General features: G+C 57.5%; 1 protein-coding gene across 4 annotated transcripts in view; it reads left to right on the top strand.

The window, feature by feature from the left end:
• PKD1 (polycystin 1, transient receptor potential channel interacting) overlaps positions 1 to 26,885 on the top strand; it is a 44,815-nt gene that overhangs the window by 14,293 nt on the left and 3,637 nt on the right. Inside the window, exons 7-39 of one of the 4 annotated variants that reach the window (XM_063100755.1) lie at positions 846 to 1,066; positions 1,287 to 1,402; positions 2,001 to 2,127; positions 2,446 to 2,693; positions 3,451 to 3,759; positions 4,982 to 5,113; positions 5,286 to 5,461; positions 5,787 to 5,920; positions 6,457 to 10,079; positions 10,291 to 10,440; positions 11,508 to 11,651; positions 11,758 to 12,037; positions 12,126 to 12,339; positions 12,411 to 12,570; positions 12,975 to 13,127; positions 13,952 to 14,096; positions 14,170 to 14,790; positions 15,103 to 15,259; positions 15,456 to 15,708; positions 15,836 to 16,031; positions 18,642 to 18,812; positions 18,891 to 19,034; positions 19,119 to 19,329; positions 19,423 to 19,549; positions 20,532 to 20,648; positions 20,756 to 20,805; positions 21,051 to 21,235; positions 21,345 to 21,417; positions 24,815 to 24,933; positions 25,014 to 25,219; positions 25,296 to 25,490; positions 25,914 to 26,053; positions 26,689 to 26,801. In XM_063100755.1, the coding sequence (XP_062956825.1) occupies positions 846 to 1,066; positions 1,287 to 1,402; positions 2,001 to 2,127; positions 2,446 to 2,693; positions 3,451 to 3,759; positions 4,982 to 5,113; positions 5,286 to 5,461; positions 5,787 to 5,920; positions 6,457 to 10,079; positions 10,291 to 10,440; positions 11,508 to 11,651; positions 11,758 to 12,037; positions 12,126 to 12,339; positions 12,411 to 12,570; positions 12,975 to 13,127; positions 13,952 to 14,096; positions 14,170 to 14,790; positions 15,103 to 15,259; positions 15,456 to 15,708; positions 15,836 to 16,031; positions 18,642 to 18,812; positions 18,891 to 19,034; positions 19,119 to 19,329; positions 19,423 to 19,549; positions 20,532 to 20,648; positions 20,756 to 20,805; positions 21,051 to 21,235; positions 21,345 to 21,417; positions 24,815 to 24,933; positions 25,014 to 25,219; positions 25,296 to 25,490; positions 25,914 to 26,053; positions 26,689 to 26,801 (9,410 nt within the window). Of the gene's footprint in view, positions 1 to 845; positions 1,067 to 1,286; positions 1,403 to 2,000; positions 2,128 to 2,445; positions 2,694 to 3,009; positions 3,760 to 4,981; positions 5,114 to 5,285; positions 5,462 to 5,786; positions 5,921 to 6,456; positions 10,080 to 10,290; positions 10,441 to 11,507; positions 11,652 to 11,757; positions 12,038 to 12,125; positions 12,340 to 12,410; positions 12,571 to 12,974; positions 13,128 to 13,951; positions 14,097 to 14,169; positions 14,791 to 15,102; positions 15,260 to 15,455; positions 15,709 to 15,835; positions 16,032 to 18,641; positions 18,813 to 18,890; positions 19,035 to 19,118; positions 19,330 to 19,422; positions 19,550 to 20,531; positions 20,649 to 20,755; positions 20,806 to 21,050; positions 21,236 to 21,344; positions 21,418 to 24,814; positions 24,934 to 25,013; positions 25,220 to 25,295; positions 25,491 to 25,913; positions 26,054 to 26,688; positions 26,802 to 26,885 lie in introns of those variants that run through there. The other 3 variants (XM_063100754.1, XM_063100753.1, XM_063100756.1) reach the window with 3 other exon arrangements.

The raw sequence follows: 26,885 nt of genomic DNA, 5'->3' as shown, positions 1-26,885 counted from the left end.
CTCCGGGTTGCGCCATATGTGGGTGGTGGGCCCAGACCCTGTCCTTCCAGGGGAGGACCCGGGGCCTTCTTGACGGATGGTCTGGTGTGACTGAGGAGGCTGTGTGGGCCCCTGCTTCTCATGCCCCCTCCCCCCACCCCGTGCTCACCCCCCTCCTGGGGCAGGGCAGGGACCCTGTGGAGATCTTATTGCCTCAGAGTCTGCCACAGCCGGGGTGGGGTGGGGGGATGGAGGCCAAACACCACTTCTCTTGGGGGTTCATGTGCTGGGAAGGGGGTGTGGGCTTCTGTTGTGTAAGTGACTGATCACACCTTGGATGTCCCCAGGGGAAATCGAGGCCCAACGTGGTTAAGGCCCTTTTCCAGGGTCACCTGGTTAACGGGCAGCAGCAATAGTACTGGGATTCCCAGAGCCCGGTTGCAAGCATAGCACCTCCCTCCTAGTCTGCATGCCCAGTGCCTGTGCCTACATGTGTGTCCATGTGCCCTCCCTCCAGAGGCACTTCCTACTATGGCAGAGCTGTAATGGGGCAGCCCATCTGGGGGCTAATGTAAGGCTGTTTGGTCCCCAAATGCTGCACCTGGACCCTCCCTGCAGGACAAGGTGTGGGTGGCCTGTGGCCTTTGGTCATATCTGAGATGGAGCCCTTGGCTGTGCCCACTGGCCCCGTGGATTGGGGGATGGATGCTGCTGTGAGCCTGGGTCTGGGGGCCCTGCTCACCAGATCACAACACAGAGCCTCCGTTTCCCCATGTGGAAAACGGTGACGGCGATAGGGTGTACCTCACAGGTTGCGGTGAGGAGCCCACCCCGAGCGCCCTGCCCTTCCTGCCCTCTGCCTGCAGGAGCCTCGACGTGTGGATCGGCTTCTCAGCTGTGGCAGGGGTACAAGTGGGCCCAGCACCCCAGGGCGAAGGCTTCAACCTAGAGAGCTGCCAGAACTGGCTGCCCGGGGAGCCGCACCCGGCCACGGCTGAACACTGCGTGCGACTCGGGCCCGCTGGCCAGTGCAACACAGACCTGTGTTCAGCACCGCACAGCTATGTCTGCGAGCTGCGGCCCAGAGGTGCGCCTGGGGCTGCCCCCATGCCTGTCCCTTACGCGGTCTGTCCATTTGCCGTGGGTTAGACGTTTGCTGAATACCTGCTGCTGTGCCTGGGCTGAGGCTACACTGAAACAACAGAGATGGCGGGAGCTGGCGGCAGCTGCTGGGTTCAGTTGCAGGTCTGGCCCCTGTGTCCCCTCAGCCTGGGACCAGCTCCTCACTGTGCACTTGCCACCCCCAGGCCGTGTGTCGGATGCCGACAACTTCCTCGTGGGAGTGTCCAGTGGGGACCTGTCTGGACCCCCAAGTCCCCTGGAGCAGCAGGAAGTGCTCTTGGACCCACAGGGACCTGTGGAGGTGAGGCCGGCTCTGGTGTGCTGGGGTCTGCTTCGTGCCTCCCGCGTGCCCTGGCTGCTGTGTGTCCCCTTCATAAATAAGTTGGTTTTTTTTTTTAACCTTATGAAGGTTGTGCCCAGTCTAGTCAGTTTAAAAAATCCATGGAGTGCAGAGATGAAAAGCATTTAATCCCTTTTTCCAGAACTCTGAATTCCTCCTGAGCCTTTTCTCTGGGGTGTTTATTATTTTAAAAAATTGAGGTGGGATCGTGTTCATGGACGGTTTTTTTTGTTTGTTTGTTTGTTTTGTCTTTTTCGTGACCGGCACTCAGCCAGTGAGTGCACCAGCCATTCCGATATAGGATCCGAACCCGCGGTGGGAGCGTCGCTGCGCTCCCAGCGCCGCACTCTCCTGAGTGCGCCACGGGCTCGGCCCTCATGGATGGTTTTGATCCGAGTTTTCCTCCCAAGTGATATGAGATGAGGCCTGGGTGGCTGTGCAGAGGCCCCCTCTGATGGCATCCTTCCCTTGTGCTCTGGCACGTGTTTGGGCTTGGGGAGTCAAGGCCTCGTGGTGGGGTGGGTTCTTCAGAGCTGAGGTGGTTCCCCTGCCCCACCAGGTCGTGGTGTTCCCTGGCCTGAGCCTGAGCCGAGAAGCCTTCCTTACCAGAGCTGAGTTTGGGACACAGGAGCTCACGCGGCCCGCCCAGCTGCGCCTGCAGGTGTACCGGCCTGTGGGAGGAGCAGGTGGGACTCTGTGGTGGTGGAGGGAATAGGGGGCCTGGGTGGCCTCTCTGAGCTCTCCCATCTGCTAGTTCCTTGGCCACTGGACTGGCTCCCAACCTTGAGGTGGACAAAGAGCAGGGTCTACAGAGACGCCAGTTCATGCTTGGTGTTCCAGGGACTGGTGGGTCAGTCAGCTGGCCTGGTGGTGGGGAAGCCCAGGGCAATGATGGTGGGTGAGACCTGGGTCCTAGCAGGTGTCAGGGTTGGTGTAGCAGATGTGACACCACTGACTGTGGCCTGTTAGTGAATTAGGGCCCCTGACACCCCTCCTCCTTGCAGGGGTCCCGGAAAACAGCAGTGAGCCTGAGAGTGGATTCCTGGACAACAAGACCAAGCTGGCCTCCGAGTGCACACCAGAGGGACACAGGTGTCCTGGAGCCAATGTCTGCGTGCCACTGGATGCCTCCTGCCACCCTCAGGCCTGTGCCAACAGCTCCACATCAGAGCCCTGGCTCTCCGGGGCCACCTATACACTGTGGAGGGAATTCCTCTTCTCTGTGCCTGCAGGACCCCCCACGCAGTACTCGGTGTGTGTCCCTGACCTAGGTCTGCCTGTCTTCAACCAGCTGCCCTGGGTCTGGGTCTCCCCACCAAACACAGCCAGAATGCGGATTCCTCTGTGCAGACCAGCAGTCCCCTCCCTGCCCCCACCCACCTCCCCTCCCCTCCCCTCTCGGCACATCTCCCAGCACCAGAAGATCCTGCCACAGGGCCATTGCATCCTCTCCTGTCTGTCCCTGCATGAGTGCCTGGGGGTTGGGGACCCTGTGAAACCCCCTCGCGTAGGGGTTCCTCAGGCCCTGACTGTGAGGACGTGATGCAGCCCTACCCCCTTTCCCACAGGTCACCCTCCATGGCCAGGACATCCCCATGCTCCCTGGTGACCTCGTTGGCTTGCAGCATGACGCTGGGCCACATGCCCTCCTGCACTGCCCCCTGGCACCCAGCCACCCTGGCCCCAAGGCCCTGTACCTCTCCACCAATGCCTTGGCCTGGCTGCCCTACCTGCCTGCCCAGCTGGAAGGGGCTCAGGCCGGCCCTGCCTGTGCCCTGCGGCTGCTCGCAGCCACGGATCAGGTCACTCCCCTGCTGGGCCTCAACCCTGGGCTGCAGCATCCTGGGCGCTATGAGGTCCGGGCATCAGTGGGCAACAGCGTGTTCAGGCACAATCTGTCCTGCAGCTTTGTCGTGGTCTCCCCCGTGGCTGGGCTGCGTGTCATCCACCCTGTCCCCCATGATGGCCGCCTCTATGTGCGGACCAACAGCTCAACCTTGGTGCTCCAGGTGGACTCTGGCCCCAACACCACGGCCACAGCTCGCTGGCCTGGGGGCAATGTCAGCGCCCCCTTTGAGGCTGCCTGCCCTACCATGGTGGCCACTCTTGCACCCAGCTGCACCCGGGAGACCAACGACACCCTGTTCTCAGTGCTGGCACTGCCTGGGCTCAGCGAGGGGGAGCACACGGTGGAGGTGGTGGCGGAGAACAGCGCCAGCCGGGCCAACCTCAGCCTGCGGGTGATGGCTGAGGAGCCCATCCTCGGCCTCCGCGCCACACCCAGCCCCGAAGCCCGTGTGCTGCAGGGCGTCCTGGTGGTGAGTGTGGCCTGCGGTTCCCCCCACCCCAGACAAGGTGTCTGTGCAGAGAGGCAGGTGCATGTCCCCGGGAGGATGGTGGCTCGGCTGTTGCGGACAGTGTTAGCTCAGTACGTCAGTTTTGGGGCAGGTCCCATCAGTGACTTCTCAGGCTACTTACTAATTCCTAACGTACTAAAAAGTCACAGCTGAAGCAACTGCTCTGTGAGTCCTTTTCACTCTCCCATCTCCTGAAACAGTTGCCAAACTGTGGCCACCTGACCTCCCCCAAGCCCCTGTGCCCTCTGCTGTGTGCCCACCTGGCCAAAGTGAGTGCTTTTTTTTTTTTTTTTTTTAAAAAGATGACCGGTAAGGGGATCTTAACCCTTGTTTTGGGTTTTGTCAGCACCACGCTCTCCAAAGTCAGCTAACCGGCCATCCCCATATAGGAATCTGAACCTGCGGCCTTGGTGTTATCATCACCACACTCTCCCAAGTGAGCCACGGGCCAGCCCGCAAATGAGTGCTTTTTGAGCAGGGTCTGAAGCCTCATGGGACACTGTCTGCGGGCCACCACTGGTGCTGCACCAGTGCCATGTGGGGACAATCCTGGGGGTGCCCTCACCTACACCAGGGTTCATTGCAATGGCCATTTCTGACGACCCACCTACTGACTCCATGTGCAGTCATGTCCCACAGCGCTGTTCCCTGGCCTCCCTGGTCACAACCACCATATCAGCCTACACGGTAGTCACCCAAGACCATGAGGTGGCTCACACCTTCCCAAATGGCTCTGAGCTATCCAGCTAAGGAGCTGAAGCAGGAGCCCTAGGATAGGGGGTTTGTCAGGACTCAGGTTGACTCCTTGTTGCTGGTACTAGGTCTGCTTTAAAGATGGGGAAACTGAGGCACAGAGAGGTCAAGGTGTTACCAAGGCCATGCAGCTGGAGGATGGAGTGCTGGGCAGTCAGTATGCAAGCCCAAGCAGGGCTGGCACGTGTGGCCTCCCAAGCCCTGGGCGGGCCCCAGGGCATCTACTTGCCCTGCCCCACATGGGTGTCTGGCAGTGTGGCTCGGCCAGTGGATCCTCCGGTCCCTCCGTGTGCCAGGCTGGAGCTCACCAGCAGCCCCAAGGGGAAGCGTGTTCAGGCGCATGGACGGGCTGGGGGCAGAGTCGGTTCTCCACAGACCCCCCAGATGGGGTGGGGTCATGACCCTGTCCAATGCCACATCCTTCCCACAGAGGTACAGCCCTGTGGTGGAAGCTGGTTCAGACGTGGCCTTCCGGTGGACCATCGATGACAAGCAGTCGCTGACCTTCCACAACGTCGTCTTCAACGTCATCTACCAGAGTGCTGCCGTTTTCAAGCTCTCGGTAGGTGGGCAGGGCTGGGGGGATCGGGCCCCACGGGGTGGTCACCTACGCCCTCTGCTTTGCTCTGCCCCAGGGCCACAGCGGCTGTGGCCAAGTGTAGAAGAGCGCCGAGGGGGGCCCACTGTCCTTGTTGCCAGCCTGTGCCCGCGCCCACTGACGCCTGTCTCTGCAGCTGACTGCCTCCAACCACGTGAGCAACGTCACCGTGAACTACAACGTGACTGTGGAGCGTATGAACAGGATGCGAGGCCTGCGGGTCTCCGCGGTGCCGGCTGTGCTGCCCCCCAACGCCTCGCTGGCACTGACGGCCGGCGTGCTAGTGGACTCTGCTGTGGAGGTGGCCTTCACGTGAGTGCCCATGAGCCCAGCAGGGGGAGCAGGCCTGTGGACAGGTTCTTGTCCCAGCCTCTAGCCTTGGCCGCGGGGCCCTGCACTGGAGAGTTGCTTCTCTGAGCCTCCTTTTCCTCATCTGTCAGGAGGTGCTGGGTGCACAGGACCCTGTGAGGGTCTCATGGGAGGGAGTAGGAGACCCTGACACAGCAGAGCTGGGTGGCACCTTGAACAAAGGTGCTAGGAAGGAGTGACTTCAGGGCCAAGCCTCAGCTGTTCCCCACCCCCAACCCTCAGTGGCCCCCCACCCTAGCCTGCTCACACCTGCCCACTGCCCTGGCAGGTGGACTTTCGGGGATGGGGAGCAGGTGTTTGGCCAGTTCAAGCCTCCGTACAATGAGTCCTTCCAGGTCCCAGACCCCACAGTGGCCCAGGTGCTGGTGGAGCACGAGGCCACGCACACCTACGCTGCCCCAGGTAGGGAGCACAGCCCTGCTGGCCCTAAGCTGGGTGGCCCCCATCACCCCACCTTTCCCTGGCCTGGGGTGGTTGGTGGCTTGGGTTTGCTAGGGTAGGGGTGGGGAGCGGACAGGGCCTTGAGCCCCAGGATTCAAGTGTGCTGGCTGGAGACTGGACCTTCTTGTCCCCTGCTCCCAGCCTTTGTTTTTGAAAAAGGGTTAGAGGTTACCTTTTAATTATTTTTAAAATTCCAGAAGGCCCACACAATAGTGCCCCTCCCCCTGCTGTGGGACGAGGTGCGGACCGCAGTGTCCCCCACCGTGTGCTAGCTACTTTGGCCTAATGGCAGTCGTGCGCAAACAGGCGCGTCCTCCTCCTGCCCTCAGCCCTCCTCTAGGCGCTCTGTCCAAGGGCATGGCCGTTTACACTTTGACCTAGGTCCTGCTCCTCGCTCAGGGGAGCCATCCCTGGAAGCACCAGGTGTTAGGCAGGGATTCTGCAAGCAGGTGGGCAGAGGCGCCACAGCATGTCCTACTCTGGGCCTGTCCCCACAGGTGAGTACAACCTGACCCTGATCGTGTCTAACGCCTTCGAGAACTTGACGCAGCAGATGCCTGTGAGCGTGCGCACAGCCCTGCCCACCGTGGCCGTGGGCATGAGTAGCAGTGTCCTGGTGGCCGGCTGGCCTGTCACCTTCTCCCCACACCCGCTGCCCTCGCCTGGTGGCGTCCTATACACGTGGGACTTTGGGGACGGCTCCCTCGTCCTGACACAGAACCAGCCGGAGATCAACCACACCTACTCCTCGAGGGGCACCTACCGCGTCCGCCTGGAGATCAACAATACAGTGAGCAGCATGGCAGCGTGCACTGATGTCCATGTCTTCGAGGAGCTCCGCGGCCTGAGTGTGCACCTGAGCCCAGATGTGGAGCAGGGCGCCCCCGTGGTGGTCAGTGCCACTGTGGAGACGGGTGACAACATCACCTGGACCTTCGACATGGGGGATGGCACAGTGCTCGAAGGTCCTGAAGCTATGGTGGAACACGTGTACCTGCGGGCGCAGAACTACACGGTGGCTGTGGCTGCAGCCAGCCCTGCCGGCTGCCTGGCTCAGAGCCTGCAGGTGCGGGTCTTCGTCTTGGAGGTGCTGCGCATCGAACCCGCCACCTGCATCCCCACTCAGCCCGACGCACAGCTGACAGCCCACGTCACTGGGGACCCTGCTCACTACCTCTTTGACTGGACCTTTGGGGATGGCTCATCTAACACGACCGTCTCAGGGCGCCCGACAGTGACACACAACTTCACTTGGAGTGGCACATTCTCTCTGGTGCTGGTTCTGTCGAGCCATGTGAACAAGGCACATTACTTCACCAGCATCTGTGTGGAGCCCGAGGTGGGCAATGTTACCCTGCAGCCCGAGAGGCAGTTTGTACAACTTGGGGAGAAGGCCTGGCTGGTGGCGCATGCCTGGCCCCCATTTTCCTACTGCTATGTCTGGGACTTTGGCACTGAGGTCACAACCCCCACCCGTGCAGGGGACCGTGAAGCAACTTTCATCTACCCTAACCCGGGCTCCTACCTGGTGACGGTCACCGCATCCAACAATGTCTCTGCCGCCAACGACTCAGCTTTTGTGGAGGTGCAGGAGCCCGTGGTGGTCACGGGCATCAGGGTCAATGGCTCCCACGTGCTGGAGCTGCAGCAGCCCTACCTGTTCTCTGCCACAGGCTCTGGGCGCCCCGCCACCTACTTGTGGGAGCTGGGGGACGGCAGGGAGCTTGAGGGCCCTGAGGTCACCCACACCTACAGCATCACAGGTGACTTCACCATCAGGGTGGCCGGCTGGAACGAGGTGAGCCATAGCGAGGCCCGGCTCAACATCACGGTAAAGCGGCGCGTGCGGGGCCTCAGTGTCAATGCCAGCCGCACGGTGGTGCCACTGAATGGCAGCGTGAGCTTCAGCACCTCGTTGGAGGCGGGCAGCGGTGTGCGCTACTTCTGGGTGCTCTGCGACCGCTGCACGCCCATCCCTGGGGGCCCCACCATCTCCTACACTTTCCGCTCAGTGGGCACCTTCAACATCATTGTTACGGCTGAGAATGAGGTGGGCGCTGCCCAGGACAGCATCTTCATCTATGTCCTGCAGCTCATCGAGGGGCTGCAGGTGGCGGGAGGTGGTGGTGGCTGCTGTTTCCCCACTAACCACACGCTGCAGCTACAGGCCATGGTCAGAGATGGCACCAACATCTCCTACAGCTGGACTGCCCAGCGGGATGGTGGCCCAGCCCTTGCGGGCAGTGGCAAGGGCTTCTCGCTCACTGCACTTGAGGCTGGTACCTTCCACGTTCAGCTGAGGGCCACCAACATGCTGGGCAGTGCCTTGGCCAACCGCACAGTGGACTTTGTGGAGCCTGTGGGATGGCTGACCGTGGCTGCCTCCCCCAACCCTGTTGCCATCAATGCAAGTGTCACCCTCAGGGCTGAGCTGGCAGGTGGCAGTGGTGTCATTTATACTTGGTCCCTGGAGGAAGGGCTGAGCTGGGAGACCCCTGAGCCGTCCACCACCCACACCTTTCTCATACCCGGCCTATACCTGGTCACAGTTGTGGCTGGGAACCAGCTGGGCTCAGCCAATGCCACCATCGAGGTAGCCGTACAGGAGACTGTGAGTGGCCTCAGCATCAGGGCAGGCAAGCCAGACAGCAGCTTTGTGGCAGCCGGCTCCACGGTGCCCTTCTGGGGACAGCTGGCCACAGGCACCAATGTGAGCTGGTGCTGGCTGACACCGGGTGGCAGCAGGCATGACCAGCACATTGCTGTGGACTTCCCTGATGTGGGCACCTTCTCTGTCCAACTCAATGCCTCCAATGCAGTCAGCTGGCTCACCGCCGTGCACATCCTCACAGTGGAGGAGCCCATCGCGGGCCTGGTTCTGAGGGCCAGCAGCAAGGTGGTGGCACCCAGGCAGGTGGTCCACTTCCAGATCCTGCTTGCCACTGGCTCAGCAGTCACCTTCCGCCTGCAGGTGGGTGGGGCCCGCCCTGAGGTGCTCCCCGGGCCCCATTTCTCTCACAGCTTCCCCTGGCTTGGAGACCATGTGGTGAGCGTGCAGGCCGAGAACCATGTGAGCCGGATGCAGACGCAGGTGCGCATCTCTGTGCTGGAGGCTGTTGGCGGACTGCAGGTGCCCAACTGCTGTGAGCCGGGCATCGCCACGGGTACTGAGAAGAACTTCACGGCCCGGGTGCAGTGGGGCTCTCGCGTTGCCTATGCCTGGTACTTCTCCTTGCAGAAAGTCCAGGGTGACTCGCTGGTCATCCTGTCGGGCCGCGATGTTACCTACACCCCTGTGGCCGCGGGGCTGCTGGAGATCCACGTGCGTGCCTTCAACGAGCTGGGTGGTGTGAACCTCACGCTCGTGGTGGAAGTCCAGGACATTATCCAGTATGTGGCGCTGCAAAGCGGCCGCTGCTTTACCAACCACTCCTCCCGGTTTGAGGCTGCTACAAGCCCCAGCCCCCGGCGTGTAGCCTACCATTGGGACTTTGGGGACAGGACCCCAGTGCAGGACACAGAAGAGCCTTGGGCTGACCACTCCTACCTGCTGCCTGGGGACTACCACGTGGAGGTGAATGCCTCCAACCTGGTGAGCTTCTTTGTGGCACAGGCCACAGTGACTGTCCAGGTGCTGGCCTGCAGGGAGCCCGAAGTGGACATGGCCCTGCCCCTGCAGGTGCTGATGCGGCGCTCCCAACGCAACTACCTGGAGGCCCATGTCAACCTGCGTGACTGTGTCACCTACCAGACTGAGTATCGCTGGGAGGTGTACCGCACCCCCAGCTGCCAGCGACCAGCGCACATGGCACGAGTGGCCCTTCCTGGTGTGGATGTAAGCCGGCCCCAGCTGGTGGTGCCGCGCATGGCACTGCCTGTGGGCCACTACTGCTTTGTGTTTGTGGTGTCATTTGGGGACACACCGTTGGCACAGAGCATCCAGGCCAATGTGACAGTGGCCCCTGAGCGCTTGGTGCCCATCATTGATGGTGGTTCATACCGGATATGGTCAGATACACAGGACCTGGTGCTGAATGGGAGCAAGTCCTATGACCCCAACCTGGAAGATGGCGACCAGACGCCACTCAGCTTCCACTGGGCCTGTGTGGCCTCAACACAGGTCAGGCACATGGTGGTGGGTCTGTCCTCCCTAACCCTGTCAGTTGTTTGTGTGCTATGTCCCATGAACACCCTGGGCCTGTCCTGTTCTCCGAGTGCTTGGTGGGCTTGGTCCCAGCACAGGGAGAGGGTCTCCCAAGCTGTCCCCTAGGCAGGCTCTACTATGAGACATCAGGGGTCTCATGCTACCCTGCCCTCATTTGTGGCTGTAGAGCAAGTCTGGTGGGTGTGTGCTGAACTTCGGTCCTCGAGGGAACAGCGTGGTCACCATCCCCCGGGAGCGCCTGGAAGCTGGTGTGGAGTACACCTTCAACCTCACTGTGTGGAAGGCGGGCCGGAAGGAGGAGGCTACCAACCAGACGGTGGGTGCTGCCCTGCCCTGGCAGGACCACATGCCCACAGACCTTTTTTTCTTGTAAGTTTTTGTTTTCTGGTGGCTGGCTGGTACAAGGATCTGACCCTTGACCTTGGTGTTATAACACTGTGTTCTAACCAGCTAAACTGACCGACCAGCCCTTTGAAGGTTTTTCTGTGTTTTATTGCTTCTGTCCATAGATTCTTTTCTAACTTATTGCTTTTGATACAAATTCTATTTAACAAAAAGTTCTACATCAGCAAAGTTTCTAAATCAAGATACAGCTCCACGTAAAATCTTAAAGGAGCCATACAAGACTAATGGTTTGTGAAAATGAACTATGCCCAACAGTGTAAAAAGCAGACAGTGAGGGGGCTGGCCGGCTGGCTCAGTTGGTGCTGAAAATGCCAAGTGTGGTGCTGGTGACACCAAGGCCCAGAGTCTGATCCTTGTACTGGCCAGCTGCCAAGAAAACAAAAAACAAAAGCAAAAGGGAAACAAACTGAGTCCCCTTCCTGCCCTAGAGGCAATCGCTGTCCCCAGAGCTTGTGTGTCCTCATTTCTGGATGGGGTGGGCCCATTTTCACCCAATGCTCCCCTGGCCTGGCTAGAAGGGTACGGATCACCGTTTAGATGACCCTGACCCTGTGGCAGCACCTCCTGCTGCAGTCAGGCAAAGCCTGCCAACAGGAGAAAGTGTGCCAGGCTCTGCTGGTCCCCCAGAGTGGGCGTGTCCATCCCCAAAACCAGGCCTTTCTCAGCTGGTCTGATTAGGAGGGGCCTACCCAGATGGGGAAGAGGGCGCTGGCAGCAGGCTCCAGCCTTCTCGGCTGCCTGACCCAGGCCCCAGCCCAGTTCAGCAGGAACCTCTGAGGCAGGGGGTAGAGGACCGCTGTCCCCATGCCACGCGGGCATTCATTCACACGTGTGTCTTGTGCCTGAATGGATCGCTTCGCACCTCTACCACCCTCCCCACCTGCACTGACCTCATTGAGCCTTAGCAGGGCAATGGCGGACCCCAGGCTGGGACCGAGGAGGGGACCAGGCCTCCTGGTAACCCCACGCCCTCCCTAGGTGCTTATCCGGAGTGGCCGGGTGCCCATCGTGTCTCTGGAATGTGTGTCCTGCAAGGCGCAGGCGGTGTATGAAGTGAGCCGCAGCTCCTACGTGTACCTGAAGGGTCGCTGCCACAACTGCAGCAGTGGCTCCAAGCGAGGGGTGAGCTGGTTGCAGGGCCTGGCGGAGTGGGGCCGAGCCTGGGGTGCGGTGGGTGGGCGGCCCCGCAGCTGAGGCCCGGCCTCTCACCGCGCACGTCTGTCCGCAGCACTGGGCCGCGCGCACTTTCAGCAACAAGACGCTTGTGCTAGATGAGACGACCACATCCACGGGCAGCGCGGGCATGCGGCTGGTGGTGCGGCGGGGCGCGCTGAGGGACGGTGAGGGCTACACGTTCACGCTCACCGTGCTGGGTCGCTCGGGCGAGGAGGAGGGCTGCGCCTCCATCAGCCTCTCCCCCAACCGCCCGCCACTTGGGGGCTCCTGCCACCTCTTCCCGCTGGACGCCGTGCGTGCCCTCACCACCAAGGTGCACTTTGAGTGCATGGGTGAGTGTGGGCCCATGTCAGCGGGGTGGGGGGGGGAAATCGCGGCCCCTGTCACCACGGGCTCACATGATGCCATGGGGTCCCACAGGCTGGCGCGACGCAGAGGACGCGAGCGCCCCGCTGGTGTATGCCCTGCTGCTGCGGCGCTGTCGTCAGGGCTACTGTGAGGAGTTCTGCATCTATAAGGGTAGTCTCTCTGCCTACGGGGCCGTGCTGCCCCCTGGCTTCAGGCCGCACTTCGAGGTGGGCCTGGCCGTGGTTGTGCAGGACCAGCTGGGTGCGGCTGTGGTCGCCCTCAACAGGTGAGGTGGGTCTGCGGGAAGGGGGATGCCTGGTGACGACCGCCTGCTCATGGCCCCTCTCTGCCCTCCAGGTCCCTGGCCATTGCCCTGCCAGAGCCCAACGGCAGCCCCGTGGGCCTCACACTCTGGCTGCACAGCCTCACGGCCAGCGTGCTGCCCGGGCTGCTGCGCCAGGCTGACCCCCAGCACGTCATCGAGTACTCTCTGGCCCTCGTCACCGTGCTCAACGAGGTTGGTGTGGGTGGGGAGGGCAGTGGAAGGGGACCCACAGCGTCTACTTCGTGTTGGGGGGGGGTCTGAGAACAGCACTTGGGATACGAGTCTCTCGAGGGACTTGTCCCCTGGCCCCAAAAGACAAGATTCCTAATGTCCTTGAAACGATGTCTCCTGCCCACAGTAGCCACTACATGCCGGGCCCTCCACAGGACCAGCTTTCCCACAATGTCCTCGTGACACCCCTAAATCCAAGAGGGTGTCCTATAGTTGCCCTGTTGTGCTCTTGAAGAGACAGTTCAGGGCCTTGAGTTGTTGCCTGTGTGACACAGCAGCCAATGCGTGACTGTGGATGATATTGCTGGGTGGGACCATCTGTCCTGCCCTGCTGACAGCTGCCTTGTGACCCTAACACACTCCAGTATGAGCAGTCCCCAGATGTGGCAGCAGAGCCTGACCATGAGCGGCAGCTACGAGCCCAGGTGCGCAAGAACATCACTGAGACCCTGGTTTCCCTGCGGGTCCACACCGTGGATGACATCCAGCAGATCGCGGCAGCGCTGGCCCAGTGCACGGTAGGATAGCCGGGCCCACGGCATGGCCTCCAGAGTGCCCAGGCCCCGTGGCAACCCTGGACAGAGTGGAGAAGGGCAGTGTCAGCTGCCAGGGGCTGGGCCCCTCCCCCCGGGAGTTCCTTTCCTGGCCTAGGTGCCCATCCTTGACAGTCTTAGCTATTCTTTTTCTGTGGCCACCCAGCATGAGCCCATGGGTGGCCACCTCAGTGTGACCCTGCAGGCTAGCCTAGGGCATCGAGAGCATCCCAGGTGTGGGGAAGGGAAACAGGAAGATGCTGTTTTGTGCCCTCCCCTCCAGCCTGTTGGTTCACACCACATACTTGGCACACCGGCGTGGCCTCTCCATCCTGTGAGGTGTCCATTGTCTGAGGTCCAGACTTGTGAATGGGGCAGGGGGTGCCGTGCCTGGTGTGGTGGGGAGATTACTACAGAGGTTGCAAGAACATGGCCAAGTCCTCAGAGAAGAAGGGTGCAGAGAGCCTGGGGGTGGAAGTCACCTATTGCCATGTGGCCAGGCTTAGAGTTCATTCATTCAGGGCCTCAGTGTGTGCCTCGCTCTTAGTCATGTGAAAAGACACATGGGGATGGCTGGTGGGGGTCACGTCATGTGGGTCCCGGTCTCCAGCTGCAGAACGCAGTGTCTGGAGGCAGGGTGGTGCCCTGAATGCTGGCAGGTGTGAGGAGGGAGAGCTGGGCTGAGTGGTGGGAGGAGGGGAGGCAGCGAACATGGAGGGGTTGTGGGGGAGCTGCCATGGGGCCTGAACCCCCACAATGAGGCCAGATGCTCTGGGTTGGGGCTGGACATGGTGCTGGGCTTTACACAGGTGTCCAGCAGGGAGCTCGTGTGTCACTCATGCCTGAAGAAGACACTGCACAAGCTGGAGGGTATGATGCGCATTCTACAAGCTGAGACGACCGAGGGCACTGTCACACCCACAACCATCGCTGACAGCATCCTCAACATCACAGGTGCAAGCATGGGGGTGCCCCTCCCCACCCTTCCCCGAGACCTCCCCTGACCTCTGCCCCTACCCACCCGCAGGCGACCTCATCCACCTGGCCAGCTCGGATGTGCAGGGCCGGCAGCCCTCAGAGCTGGGGGCCGAGCCGCCCTCAGTGATGGTGGCGTCCAAGGCCTACAACCTCTCGTCAGCCCTCATGTGTATCCTCATGCGCTCCCGTGTGCTCAACGAGGAGCCCCTAACCCTGGCGGGCGAGGAGATAGTGGCCCAGGGCAAGCGCTCGGACCCGCTGAGCCTGCTGTGCTACGGCAACACCTCCAGCCCTGGCTGCCACTTTTCCATCCCTGAGGCCTTCAGCGGGGCCCTATCCAACCTCAGCGATGTGGTACAGCTCATCTTCCTTGTTGACTCCAACCCGTTTCCCTTCGGCTACATCAGCAACTACACCGTCTCTACCAAGGTGGCATCCATGGCCTTCCAGACGCAGGCCGGTGCCCAGATCCCCATCGAGCAGCTGGCCTCGGAGCATGCCATCACGGTGAAGGTGCCCAACAACTCAGACCAGGCAGCCCGGGGCCAATACACTGCTGCCGGCTCTGCCATCGTTCCCCCCCGAGCCTCAGTCAGCGCAGTGGTCACCTTGGACAGCAGCAACTCCAAGGCCGGGCTGCACCTGCAGCTCACGTACACGCTGCTAGACGGTGCGTGTCATGAGCAGGCCACACGGAGGGGACTCCGCCTCCTCCCAGCCTCGTCCCTGGGGGAGAAGGCATTTCTTGCAGATGCCCCCACGTTGGTGGTCTTTGGTACCTGTGATGTTGGGGATGCTGCCTCCTGCCTCACGGGGTCCTGGGAGAAGCAGATGCTGCATACAGCATGGAGGCTCTTATGGCCCTCTGCTCAGACAACCTCCCAGACCCCGTGGCAGAGGGAGGGTTCAGGGGGGCTCCTGGGGGCTCCTGGGTGGGTGAACTTTCCGGGCAGATGATAGATCCTGTGCACGCCACCTGCAGAGCGCTACCTGTCTGAGGAGCCTGAGCCCTACCTGGCCGTCTACCTGCACTCAGTGCCCCAGCCCAACGAGCACAACTGCTCGGCCAGCAGGAGGATCAGCCTGGAGGTGCTCACGGGCAATGACCACCGGCCTTACACCTTCTTCATCGCCCCAGGGTGAGCACTTCAGGGCCCTGGCAGGGTAGGGCAGATGGATCACATCCGCATTTGCCACGGTCACATGGGCTCTGTGGGAACAAACAGCAGCAGGGACATGGGGGAGTGGGCCAGGCATGGTATCTGAGACCAGAACACCCACCCTGGCCGAGGGCCCGGCAGGCTCTGGCTGTGACACTGCCACGTCCCTGCCCAGGACCAGAGACCCAGGGGGGAATTACCACCTGAACCTGACCAGCCATTTCCACTGGTCGGCGCTGGAGGTGTCCGTGGGCCTGTACACATCGCTGTGTCAGTATTTCAGCGAGGAGGAGATGATGTGGAGTACTGAGGGGCTCATGCCCCTGGAGGAGACCTCGCCCAGCCAGGCCGTCTGCCTCACCCGCCACCTCACTGCCTTCGGGGCAAGCCTCTTTGTGCCCCCCAGCCATGTCCACTTCATCTTTCCCGTGAGTGGCGCCCACCATGCCCGGGTCCGTCAGCAGGGTTGAGGAGGGGCTGGGTGGGCTCCAGTTCTGTCCTGAGAAAGTGAGGCGTGCGAGTGACCTCCTGGGCCCGGCGGCTCTGTCCTCCCAGGAGCCAGCTACGGGCATGAACTACATCGTCCTGCTGACGTGTGCTGTGTGCCTGGTGACCTACGCGGTCATGGCCGTGATCCTGTGGAAGCTGGACCAGCTGGATGTCAGCCGGGTCCGCGTCATCCCTTTCTGTGGGAAGGGTGGCCGCTTCAAGTATGAGATCCTGGTCAAGACCGGTTGGGGCCGAGGCTCAGGTGAGGGCAGGGTGTTGGTGGGGATCGCAGGGATCACCTGGCCCTGGCTCCCCAGGTTGCCCTTGTTTGCTTTGCCTGGGCAGCTTTCCTAATAGTGATGATCATAACAGGTGTCAAAAAACAAGCACTCAGTTTCCCAAGTGCTGCGTAAGGTATTAGCTTCTTTGTCCTCGAAACAACCCTGTGGACACACGTTGTTCCCGAGAATGAGAGCAGCTCCCAGCACTGAGGTGGTGCTGAGCGCTCGCAGGCTGTCCTCACCTTGTACAGTATCATGGGACAGTGAGCTTAGTTATAAGTGGGGAAAATTATTATCGGTGGCTTTTAAAGTTTATTTTCAGACATTAGAACTCTCTTACTGGGGTCTCGGAGAGCTTCTGGCTTGCTGAATGTGGGGAGGGGCTGGGAAGCAGCTGCGCCCGTCCTCTGAACCTTGCCCTTTGCGTGTCTCCCATTTGGCAGTCTCTGAGTCTTGGCCTTTATAATAAACTGCTAGACGTAAGTGCTTTCCTTTAAAAAACCCAAAAACCCATTCTCTTAGTATTGGTTATAAATGTATAGGGAAACACACTGATATTTGTTGAGTACACTGTAATTTAAAATGTTAGAAACGTCAGGAATTAACATTTTGCTTCTTTGTGAAAAGCTGACCAGCGTGGTTTGCACACACGCCTTCTTCTTGTCGTGTGACTTAACGGTATGCTGTGAGCATCTTTTCTGCCCTTTGGTGAATTGTCCATTTCAAGTTTGTGTTGACTTCCAGCATTTTATCCTTCGCTCGTTTGTATTGTGAAATGTTCCGGAGACCAGCTCCGCAGGATTCGTTGGATCTAAATAGGTGGTGTGGATAGGATGAGGAAAAAAGAAAAAGGCGGACCACAAATGTCTAGTGCAAGTGTGGACAACAACCACAAAAATCTTGCTTTATTTATATGTTTTTACTTAACCTTTTACATGATGATTTATCTTTTAATCAAGACATTTTTTAGGGCTGACCCTGTGGCGCACTCAGGAGAGTGCGGCGCTGGGAGTGCAGTGGCGCTCCCGCCGCGGGTTCGGATCCTATATAGGGATGGCCGGTGCGCTCACTCACTGAGCGCGGTGCGGGTGACACCACACCAAGGGTTGCGATCCCCTTACATTTTTTATTTCATCTCTATAGAAAAAGAAAATCAGAATGTTCCAAAGCACTCATGCTGTGATAAAAGCACCCACTTATGCATCAATAGTTCACCCCAAAGCCTGTGGCTTGTGGCCAGGAAACTATACAATAGCAGCATGCTTGGCTTTAAAGAGCGTCAGACTTTTAGTTTAAACTATAATTCTTAACCTTCTTAACTTACAATTTAACCCTTTTTAAATCTTACTTATACTTACTATACTTGATTTTAATAACATTGATTAGTTATGGTTAACAATTTAATATTGCTTATACTCTATATTGATCATTTTAATTTATAATCAAAATCACAATGTTTATACCTTTTATTTCCCTGCCAATAGACTCCGGGAACAGCACAGGGGACAAAGTGAAAAGTTAAATGATCCTACTCAAACTAACAAAAACACACTGTATCATTCTTATTATTACTAGGGAAAAAACATGTTCTTGGTAAATCAAGTGAAACTGTGGGAGTGGGGAAAACAAAGAAATCTGTAACTGGTTGTGATCAATTAGTTATAAACATTACTGCACCCAGACTCACCGTCTCCCTGGGGGAATGTGGATAGAAATCTAACATAATAACTTCATTCCACACATACAAGAGCATGACTACAGCCACAATGGGTCCATGCACACATCACTAACAAGAAAGATTAATAATAAAATTAAATCGAGCCAACCCATACTGGGAACATGCATCAAAAACACCTTTAGTACTAACAATGCCCTTTAAATAAACCAATTAATTTTGATGTATTTTAACACGTAAGATGGCTCACGGCAGAAATGTCTCCAAGAGTTCTTTGAATGGGAGGTTCTGCTGGCGTCGATTCTGCTGTGACACCTTTATTCTTTTGCGTGACTGTGTTGACGAGCTTGTCTTCACTATTGAGGCCCTGACTGCACATCTGGTCTCTCACGTGGGCAGCGTCAACATCCTATGGCTGCTTCTTCAGTGACTTCATTTACCTTTGCCTGGAATGTCACTTCCAATGTTACGTTTTTCATTTCTTTGCTGTGCTTTTGTCTTTATTGGGTAACACTCTCTTTTGTGATCCGTTTTTAAAAACACTCAGACGGGTTTATCACTGAGAAAGAAGGAGGTGGCACAGCTACATGCTTTGCGGTCTGTGCGTGTGTGGTGACAGGTGCTGATCATGACAAGCGTCTCTACATGGTGATTGGTGCGCTAGGAGCACGCAGCCAGGTCATGCTTCTTGCAGTAACTCACAGTTAGCACGCATGGTAACTGAACTTCCAGTTGTGTTGGTGGGGTTAGTGTTTGTTTAACAAACTGAGGCAACTGAAGCTCATGCATGTCGAAACTGGGCAAAGCAAGGATTACCTGTAGTTACTTGTTGAATGAATGAAGGGTGTGAAGCCTGGGGTCACGTATTTGGTGGGCAGCAAACCCAGAGTTCTGCCACTCTCCTTCCCTCATCCAGGTACCACGGCCCATGTAGGCATCATGCTGTATGGGGTGGACAGCCGGAGCGGCCACCGGCACCTGGACGGGGACAGAGCCTTCCACCGCAACAGCCTGGACGTCTTCCAGATCGCCACCCCACGCAGCCTGGGCAGTGTGTGGAAAATCCGAGTGTGGCATGACAACAAAGGTCTGGGGTGGGTGCCACCGCCAACCCTCCCGCCTCCAGTGCCCTGCAGCCCTAACCCAGCCCCCACCTCCTCTGCAGGACTCAGCCCCGCCTGGTTCCTGCAGCATGTCATTGTCAGGGACCTGCAGAACGCCCGCAGCACCTTCTTCTTGGTCAACGACTGGCTGTCAGTGGAGACAGAGGCCAACGGGGGTCTGGTGGAGAAGGAGGTGCTGGCTGCAAGTGAGGCCCTGTCTACTGCCTGGGGCGGGCTGGAAGGGGCTTGCAACTTGGCCTCCTGCAGCCCCTCCTGTGCCCTTTCCCCAGGTGATGTGGCCCTGTGGCAGTTCCGGCGCCTCCTTGTGGCTGAGCTGCAGCGTGGCTTCTTTGACAAGCACATCTGGCTCTCCATATGGGACCGCCAGCCCCGCAGCCGCTTCACCCGCGTCCAGAGGGCCACCTGCTGTGTCCTCCTCTTCTGCCTCTTCCTAGGTGCCAATGCCGTGTGGTACGGTGTTGTGGGAGATACCACCTACAGGTGGGTGCCCATGGGAGTCAGGATGGCCTCCCCTGCCCGACTCCTGCCCCCTCCGGCCTCACCTGGCCTGTGTCTCTCCTCTCTGCTACACAGCACCGGGCCTGTGTCCAGTCTGATCCCACTGAGTGCTGACACAGTGGCCATCGGCCTGGTATCCAGTGTGGTTGTCTATCCTGTCTACCTGGCCATCCTGTTCCTCTTCCGGATGTCCCGGAGCAAGGTGGGCTGGGGGTGGGGGACCCTGGCACTCTGGGGGTGGAGCATCACTGCTGAGGGCTGTGTTGTCCAGTATGGCCGTCAAAGGGGGAGAAATCAGTGAACCAAAAGCTGAAACTTTGAAAAGGCCAATAATATTGACAAGCCTTCAGCTGGACTGACCAGGGGAAGGAAAAAAAAAAGATTGAAATTGCCAAAATGGTGAATGAAAGAGAACATCATTCCCCGACCTTAAAAAAATTAGCAGGCCTACTAGGGAATAAATACCATGAACGGCTATCCAGCAACATGCCGGGCAACTCAGGAGAAACAGACACATTGCTAGAAATACACAAGCTACCAAAACTCACTCAAGAAGGAATAGATAAATCTCAGTAGACCCATAGCAAGTAAAGAGGTTAAATTAACAATTTTAAAACTTCCCGCAAAGAAAAGCCCAGACCCACATGGCTTCACTAGTGAATTCTACCAAACAGTTTAAGAATTAACACCAGCCCTTCACAAACTTCCCAGAATATACAAGAGGAGGGACCACTTCCCAACTCGTTCCTTGAGGCAGCATCACCCTGCAAGGACATCACAGGAAAATGCAATATACATGCAAAGCTCTCAACAGTACACTAACAAACTGAATCCAACAACACATAGAAGAAGGTTACACCATGGCCTAGGATTCATCCCAGGAGTTCAATACAGTAACCACGAGCTGTACGTGGCCACTTACGTTTATATTTAAATTAATTAAAGTGAAATAAAATTGAAAATTCAGTGTCTCAGGTGCCCTGGCCATGTTGCATGCACTTGGTAATAGCATGTGCCTAGGTGCTGCGGTGATGGACAGATACAGAACATGTCCATTGTTCTAGAACACTGTCTCGGACAGCACTGATCTAGCCCTGTCTGCTCAGGAGGTATCTATCTTCTCATACCTGCCCTGAGCAAAGGCCAGAGCTGGCTCCTGCCGACCAGCTGCCCTCTGCCTGTAGGTGGCTGGGGGCCTGAGCCCCACCCCCGCAGGACAGCAGGTGCTGGACATCGACAGCTACCTGGACTCCTCTGGACTGGACAGCTCCTTCCTCACACTCTCTGGCCTCCGTGCTGAGGTGAGGGCTCCATCGGGGCCCAGGGACAGGCTCTAGCCCTGCCTGGGCTGGGTGGATCCTGCAGCCTCGGCAGCCGACCCTGAGGCGTGCTCTGCATTTCCCAACAGGCCTTCGCTGGACAAATGAAAAGTGACTTGCTTCTGGATGACTCTAAAAGGTGGGGTTCCCTAGAGAAAACATGAGCCTTGGTGTAGGTCAGCTGCTCCTCGTGTGTGGTGTGTTGTGGGTGTCTGGGCTGCGTGGTGTGTCCTTGTCCAGCACTGGCCAGCTCTGTTGTTACATGCTCTCTTGGGAATGGGTTTGCTCAGAAGCCCCATGTGTCCTCATGTGATATGCTTGCTGTGTCTGTGTGTGTGCAGACATGTCCCCCTGGGCTCCCCTTGCTGACCTATATCACTACAGCCTGGTGTGCTGGCCTTCCAGCGAAGGCACGCTCAGTTGGCCAGACCTGCTCAGTGACCCATCCATCGTGGGCAGCACCCTACAGCGGCTGGCACAGGGCCGGACAGGCTGCTTGCTGGGCCCAGAGGACGATGGTCTCTCCCTGGTCAGCCCCTCCTCCCCTGCCAAACACTTTTCAGCGTCAGGTGAGTTGGGACTGGGAGGAGGAAAGCTTCAAACTCAGGTGAGCAAAGGCCCAGAGGGGCCCCTGATTTGCAGGACCCCCCACTCCCTGACATGTCCTGCTTCCTCCAGATGAAGACCTGATCCAGCAGGTACTGGCCCCCACCCAGGACACACAAAGAGAAACGGACCTGCTCACTGGCTTGTGAGTACCTGGTTTTTGGTGGGGGGAGAGGGGAAATCCTGGGGGAGGGGCTGGGGTATGATGGCTGGGGTAGCCAGGAGCGCCCAGGCCCTGCTCCCTGAGTGGGGCGGGGTGTGGGCTCCCTCCGGCTCTGGGCTGAGAACACGTTGCTCTGAGCCCTGGTTTTTCCTCTGTGGAAAGGACCTCAGGTGATCACCCAGGGCCTGGGGACCTTCTCTTTAGGGAGGAAGCAGGATCTCGGAGCCTTTGAGGAGTGAAAGGCAACCAGCGTGGGGAGGAAAATTTTTTTTTTTTAAAGATGACTGGTAAGGGGATCTTAATCCTTGGCTTGGTGTTGTCAGCACAACGCTCTCACAAGTGAGCTAACTGGCCATCCCTGTATAGTGATCTGAACCCATGGCCTTGGTGTTATCAGCACCACATTCTCCCATGTCAGCCACAGGCCGGCCCTGGGAGGAAAATTTTGATTTTGATCTCAGAATAGTGAGAAATCATGGGCAGGTTTTGAAATACCCTATTTTTTTTTTCTTTTTGAGATCTTTTTGGTTATTCATATTTTTAAGAACATCTCAACGTCTTGGCTGTTTTCCAACTTAGTAACAAAGAGTTACATAGAATTACCTTATACTTTTCTCATCTGCTTCTATGTTAATATCCACATTCTCATTCCTTTGAACTCTTCTGATTTTCAAGCAACCAGAAATTACTGAGATATGAACTGTCCCAGAACACAGGGAAAAAGGGAAAGCTTCCTGGATCATTTTACAAAGGCAGACAACCTTGACATAAGGCATCTTTATGAAGAAGTTGCCAGTCGAGTTAAAAAATCTATAATATGGGGAAGTACTGGGGTAGTAATTATAACCTGATCACGCCCAAATATCTCTAGCCCAAAGCTCTTCCTGAAATCCAGGTTCAGACATCCACCTGCCCGCACAGCCGCAGCACCACCTGGGTGTCCCGTGGCTGCTCAGACTTCACAGCATCAGAGCACTGGACTTCCCCACCCCAGATTTTTCCTTTCTCCCCCAGTTATGCCCATCTCAGACAATGGCAGATGCCCTCTTGTAGCTGACCAAGACAGAAGTCTTTGATTCATTCTTGACTCTTCTCTTTGTGTCATTCCTCACGCAAGCCTTCAACAAATTCTATCAGCTACTTTCCAGACGCAGTCTGGCCACCTCTCCATGTGCACCTGTAGGTTCCATCAAAACATTGTCTTCTGCCTGGACCATTCCAGGGCCTGCTCAGCGGGCTGTCTGCTGCACACCTCCTCTACTGTTCATGCTCCACCTGCACCAGAGACAGCCTGTTCCCTTCGACCCCATCCCTGCCCTCCTGGTGCACTGGTTATGTCTTGCTGCCTAACGGGTTACCCCAGAATGTGTAGCTTAAAACAACTCAGGTGGCAGGTACAGTGTGGCAGGAGGCCTTCCTTCCTCCCCAAGTAGATGTCACCACAGGGCTGCTCGAGCATCACGCCAGCATGGCGGCTGGCATGCCCCAGAGCAAGCAATCCAAGAGAGGAAGGCAGAAGCCACAGTATATTTTATGACCCAGCCCCATTAGTCACACACTGTCATTTCCCATTCATCTTGGTTATTTTGGGAAGGGACTACACAAGGGCCTGATGCCAGGAGGGAACTATCACTGGGGATCCCTGGAGGTGCCCCTACAACTGTTAGCCATCCCAGGACCCCTGAGAGTTCAAGCCTAAGTTCTCACAATGCTCCACCCAGCTGTGCAGTCTGATCCCACTGCCTCCCCGCTACCCTCCCTGCGTTGCTCATGTCCCCTCTGCCTGTATGCCCACTCCATCTGCCTCCATCTTCTTGGCTGCTGCTCATCCCCAGGATGATGTCCTCATGCTCTCCTCCCTTCAGGTCTTTGCTCAGATGTCACCTGATCAGAGCCTACCGTACATAGATGCAGTAAGGTATAGCACTGTGTACCCATGTGCACACACATGTGCGCACACACATGCACACATACAGGCCAGCCTCTCCAGGTCTCCCCTTGTGTTCTGCACAATGGCTTGTTCGTACTGACAGTGCGACATGTACACTGTAAGTGCAGAGACTTCCTTTCACTGTTGTATCCCCAGTGCCTATAGCAGCGCCAGGCATTTAGTAGGGGATCAATAAATATTTGAATGACTGAAGGAATCAGCGAATGTTAGGCAATGATAGTCTTTGTTTTCATGCAGCTTAGAGTCTAGTGTAAGATTCTGTGCGTTCTATGCTGTCATACTGTTAGATCGTAATCTGTGTTTGTATCCACGTGGATAACAAACGTCTGCATACAGAAGAAGGACTAGAGCAGCTGTTAACAGTGCCGTTCCTCATACGATGGAAATGCTAGTGTTAAATATGTGCTTTCTACTTTTACTCTCTTTTCTTCAAATATGTTTTACTACTTTTATAATCAAAAGGTCAGTTTCAAGGAAAAAAGTCACCTCCGTTCACTTGCTATTCTATTATCCCCCACCTCAATAAATGACAGTGTCTTATTCTCTGGCAAACACACAAAACCAGCAACACTTCAGGCAGTTCAGAGGCGGGCACACACTTGGATCTGGGACCATCCTTGGTTATGACGTGATCAGGGCACAGATTCACAGGTGCCATCAAGTGTGTGAACTTTCTCCTCAGTCAGTGCATGGAACAGTTGGGCTTTTCCTCTTCCTTCTCATCCCCATATTTCCTCTCACTTCTGTAGCTCCTTTTTCTGTAGCAGCTCTGCAACTGAGAAGGTCAGGATGGCATGCTGACTCAGGGACACGTTGCTCTGGTCCAGTATCTCCCTGAAGAACAAACAGGTCTCTGGGTCCTCGAGCCATGTATACTATTGGAATTTGAGAGAGGGACATTCCCTTGCTCCAAAGTTGATTTTAGGCTGCAGAACTGCATGGGAGTACACTGACCTCTGTGTAGAATGTCTGTCCAGGGGGAGAGGAGGGTGAGGCCCAGGGGTGCTTGGCCGGTTTGAAACCCAGTCAGTTTGCTGGTGTGAGGAGCATGCGGAAGCTGCCGGTCATGCCCTGAAAGATGAGGACAGTGGCTGGAGTGGCAGCAGGAAAGGAGATTTTTAGGACAAGGACTCCCTAGCCAGGTGATGGGCCATGGACTTGTAAGCAGGGGGTGTGGCTGCTACTCAGCTTTGGCCTGACAGCAGGGTGGGTTATTTCCCCTGGCGTGACCAGTGGTGTCCTGAGTTCTGGGCACCACCATCACCGTGGTTTGGGGCTGGGTCTTCCATGTCTTCGCAGGTGGGGGTGGGCTGGCATGGGCCTACAGAAGCTCAAGGAACTTCCCCTGCCAGATGAGCATGGGCTGGATGCCACTGCCTTCTTTCTGAGAGCATGGGAAGAACTCACGGCCCCCACCCTGTGCCTCAGGTCCAGCACCCTTGGGGAGAAGACAGAGGCACTGATGCTACAGAGGCTGGGGGAGAAGGGGCCACCGAGCTCGGGCCTGATCTGGGAACAGCCCCAGGCAACAAGGGCCTCCAGGACAGGTGTGCTCCTATGTGCCCAGGACGCCCCTCCCAGCCCCTCTCTTTGGGCTGCCAGTCATATTTCTGTCTCTGTGCCCCAGGATTGGTGATGGAGGGTCTGCGGAAGCGACTGCTGCCCTCCTGGTGTGCCTCTCTGGCCCATGGGCTCAGCCTGCTCCTGGTGGCTGTAGCTGTGGGGGTCTCCGGGTGGGTTGGGGCCAGCTTCCCCCCCAATGTGAGCGTCATGTGGCTCCTCTCGAGCAGCTGCAGCTTCCTGGTCTCCTTCCTTGGCTGGGAGCCGCTTAAGGTGAGTGAGCTGCCAGGAGGGTGGGGCCTCAGTTTCTGGCACTTGCTGGCCCCTCTGATGCCACCTCCCACCCCAGGTCCTTCTGGAAGCCCTCTACTTTTCACTGGTGGCCAAGCGGCTGCACCCGGATGAAGATGACACCCTGGTAGAGAGCCCAGCCGTGACGCCCGTGAGCGAGCGCGTGCCCCGCGTGAGGCCGCCGCATGGCTTTGCCCTCTTCCTGGCGAAGGAGGAAGCCCGCAAGGTCAAGAGGCTGCACGGAATGCTGCGGGTGAGCCCAGCACAGTACGCTGCGGCCAGCGTACCCTCTCCATCTCCTCCTACTGCTGGCACTCTGCTGAACCTTGCATGTCCCTCCCTCTTCCTGACCACAGAAGGCCTTTTGGCAGCATTCCAGGCTCTGCAGCTCCTGCCCTGACTCCCTCCTGTCACCCTCCCTTACACCTACTGCCCCCCAGTCCTTGTTGGCACCCAGTTCAGATGCCTGTTCCTGCCTGGTCTTGTAGGGCCCCGAGCATTACTGCCTTGGCCTTCAGTGGATTATGTGTAGGGGCACGGGTAGAGTGTCTGTGCTGTTGTTTCCTAGTGCCAGGCACCCTGGCCAGGGGCATTTTACTGCCTGGCAGTCCTGAAGTCCTGCCCTGTTACTGTGGGCTGGGGTCAGGCTAACCCCAGGGCTGTCCCTGTCTCCAAGAGCCTCCTGGTGTACATGCTTTTCCTACTGGTGACACTGCTGGCCAACTACGGGGACGCCTCATGCCATAGCCACGCCTATCGTCTGCAGAGCGCCATCAAGCAGGAGCTGGATAGCCAGGCCTTCCTGGCCATTACCCGGTATGGATGCCCCCGGACCCACATATTCATCTGTCTGCTGGGCTAGGGCAGCAGTGACACCGACCAGGGCTCGCCGTGATCTTGCCCTTAGTCTAGCCCAACCTCTAGGGGACATTTGCAGATGTCCAGATACATTTTTAGTTGTTAGGACTGGAGTAGATGCTACTGGCATTTAGTGGGTAGAGATACTGCTTACACAGGACAGCCCATGAGAGAGAATTACCTGCCCTGGGGCCGGCCCGTGGCTCACTTGGGAGAGTATGGTGCTGATGACACCAAGGCCACGGGTTCGGATCCCTATATAGGGATGGCCGGTTAACTCACTTGGGAGAGTATGGTGCTGATGACACCAAGGCCACGGGTTAGGATCCCTATATAGGGATGGCCGGTTAACTCACTTGGGAGAGTATGGTGCTGACAACACCAAGCCAAGGGTTAAGGTCTCCTTACCGGTCATCTTTAAAAAAAAAAATTACCTGCCCCCAAATGTCAGCAGGGCGAGGCTGAGGACCAGGGTCTAGACTCGTCCCCTTGGGACTGCAGTAGCAGTGCTTTGTGGGCATCTGTGGGTCTCCTACCCCTGGTCGGGTGTGGGGAAGCTGAGGGATGAGTGTGTGACTCTCTGCGGTGGGCAGATCTGACGAGTTCTGGCCGTGGATGTCCCATGTGCTGCTCCCCTATGTCTACGGGAACCAGTCCAGCCCAGAGCTGGGGCCCCTGCGGCTGCGGCAGGTGCGGCTACAGGAAGGTGAGCTGGGGAGGGTCACCCCAATACTTATCCTTGTCTTTGCAAAGAATATCCTTTAGTGAGTTCTAGTTTCAGCTCTTCTAG

This window comes from Cynocephalus volans, chromosome 6 (assembly GCF_027409185.1).
Source record: "Cynocephalus volans isolate mCynVol1 chromosome 6, mCynVol1.pri, whole genome shotgun sequence".
NCBI classification, from domain to species: domain Eukaryota; kingdom Metazoa; phylum Chordata; class Mammalia; order Dermoptera; family Cynocephalidae; genus Cynocephalus; species Cynocephalus volans.
The sequence above is the reverse complement of the archived record's forward strand: the minus strand, read 5'-3'. Positions and strand labels throughout refer to the sequence as shown.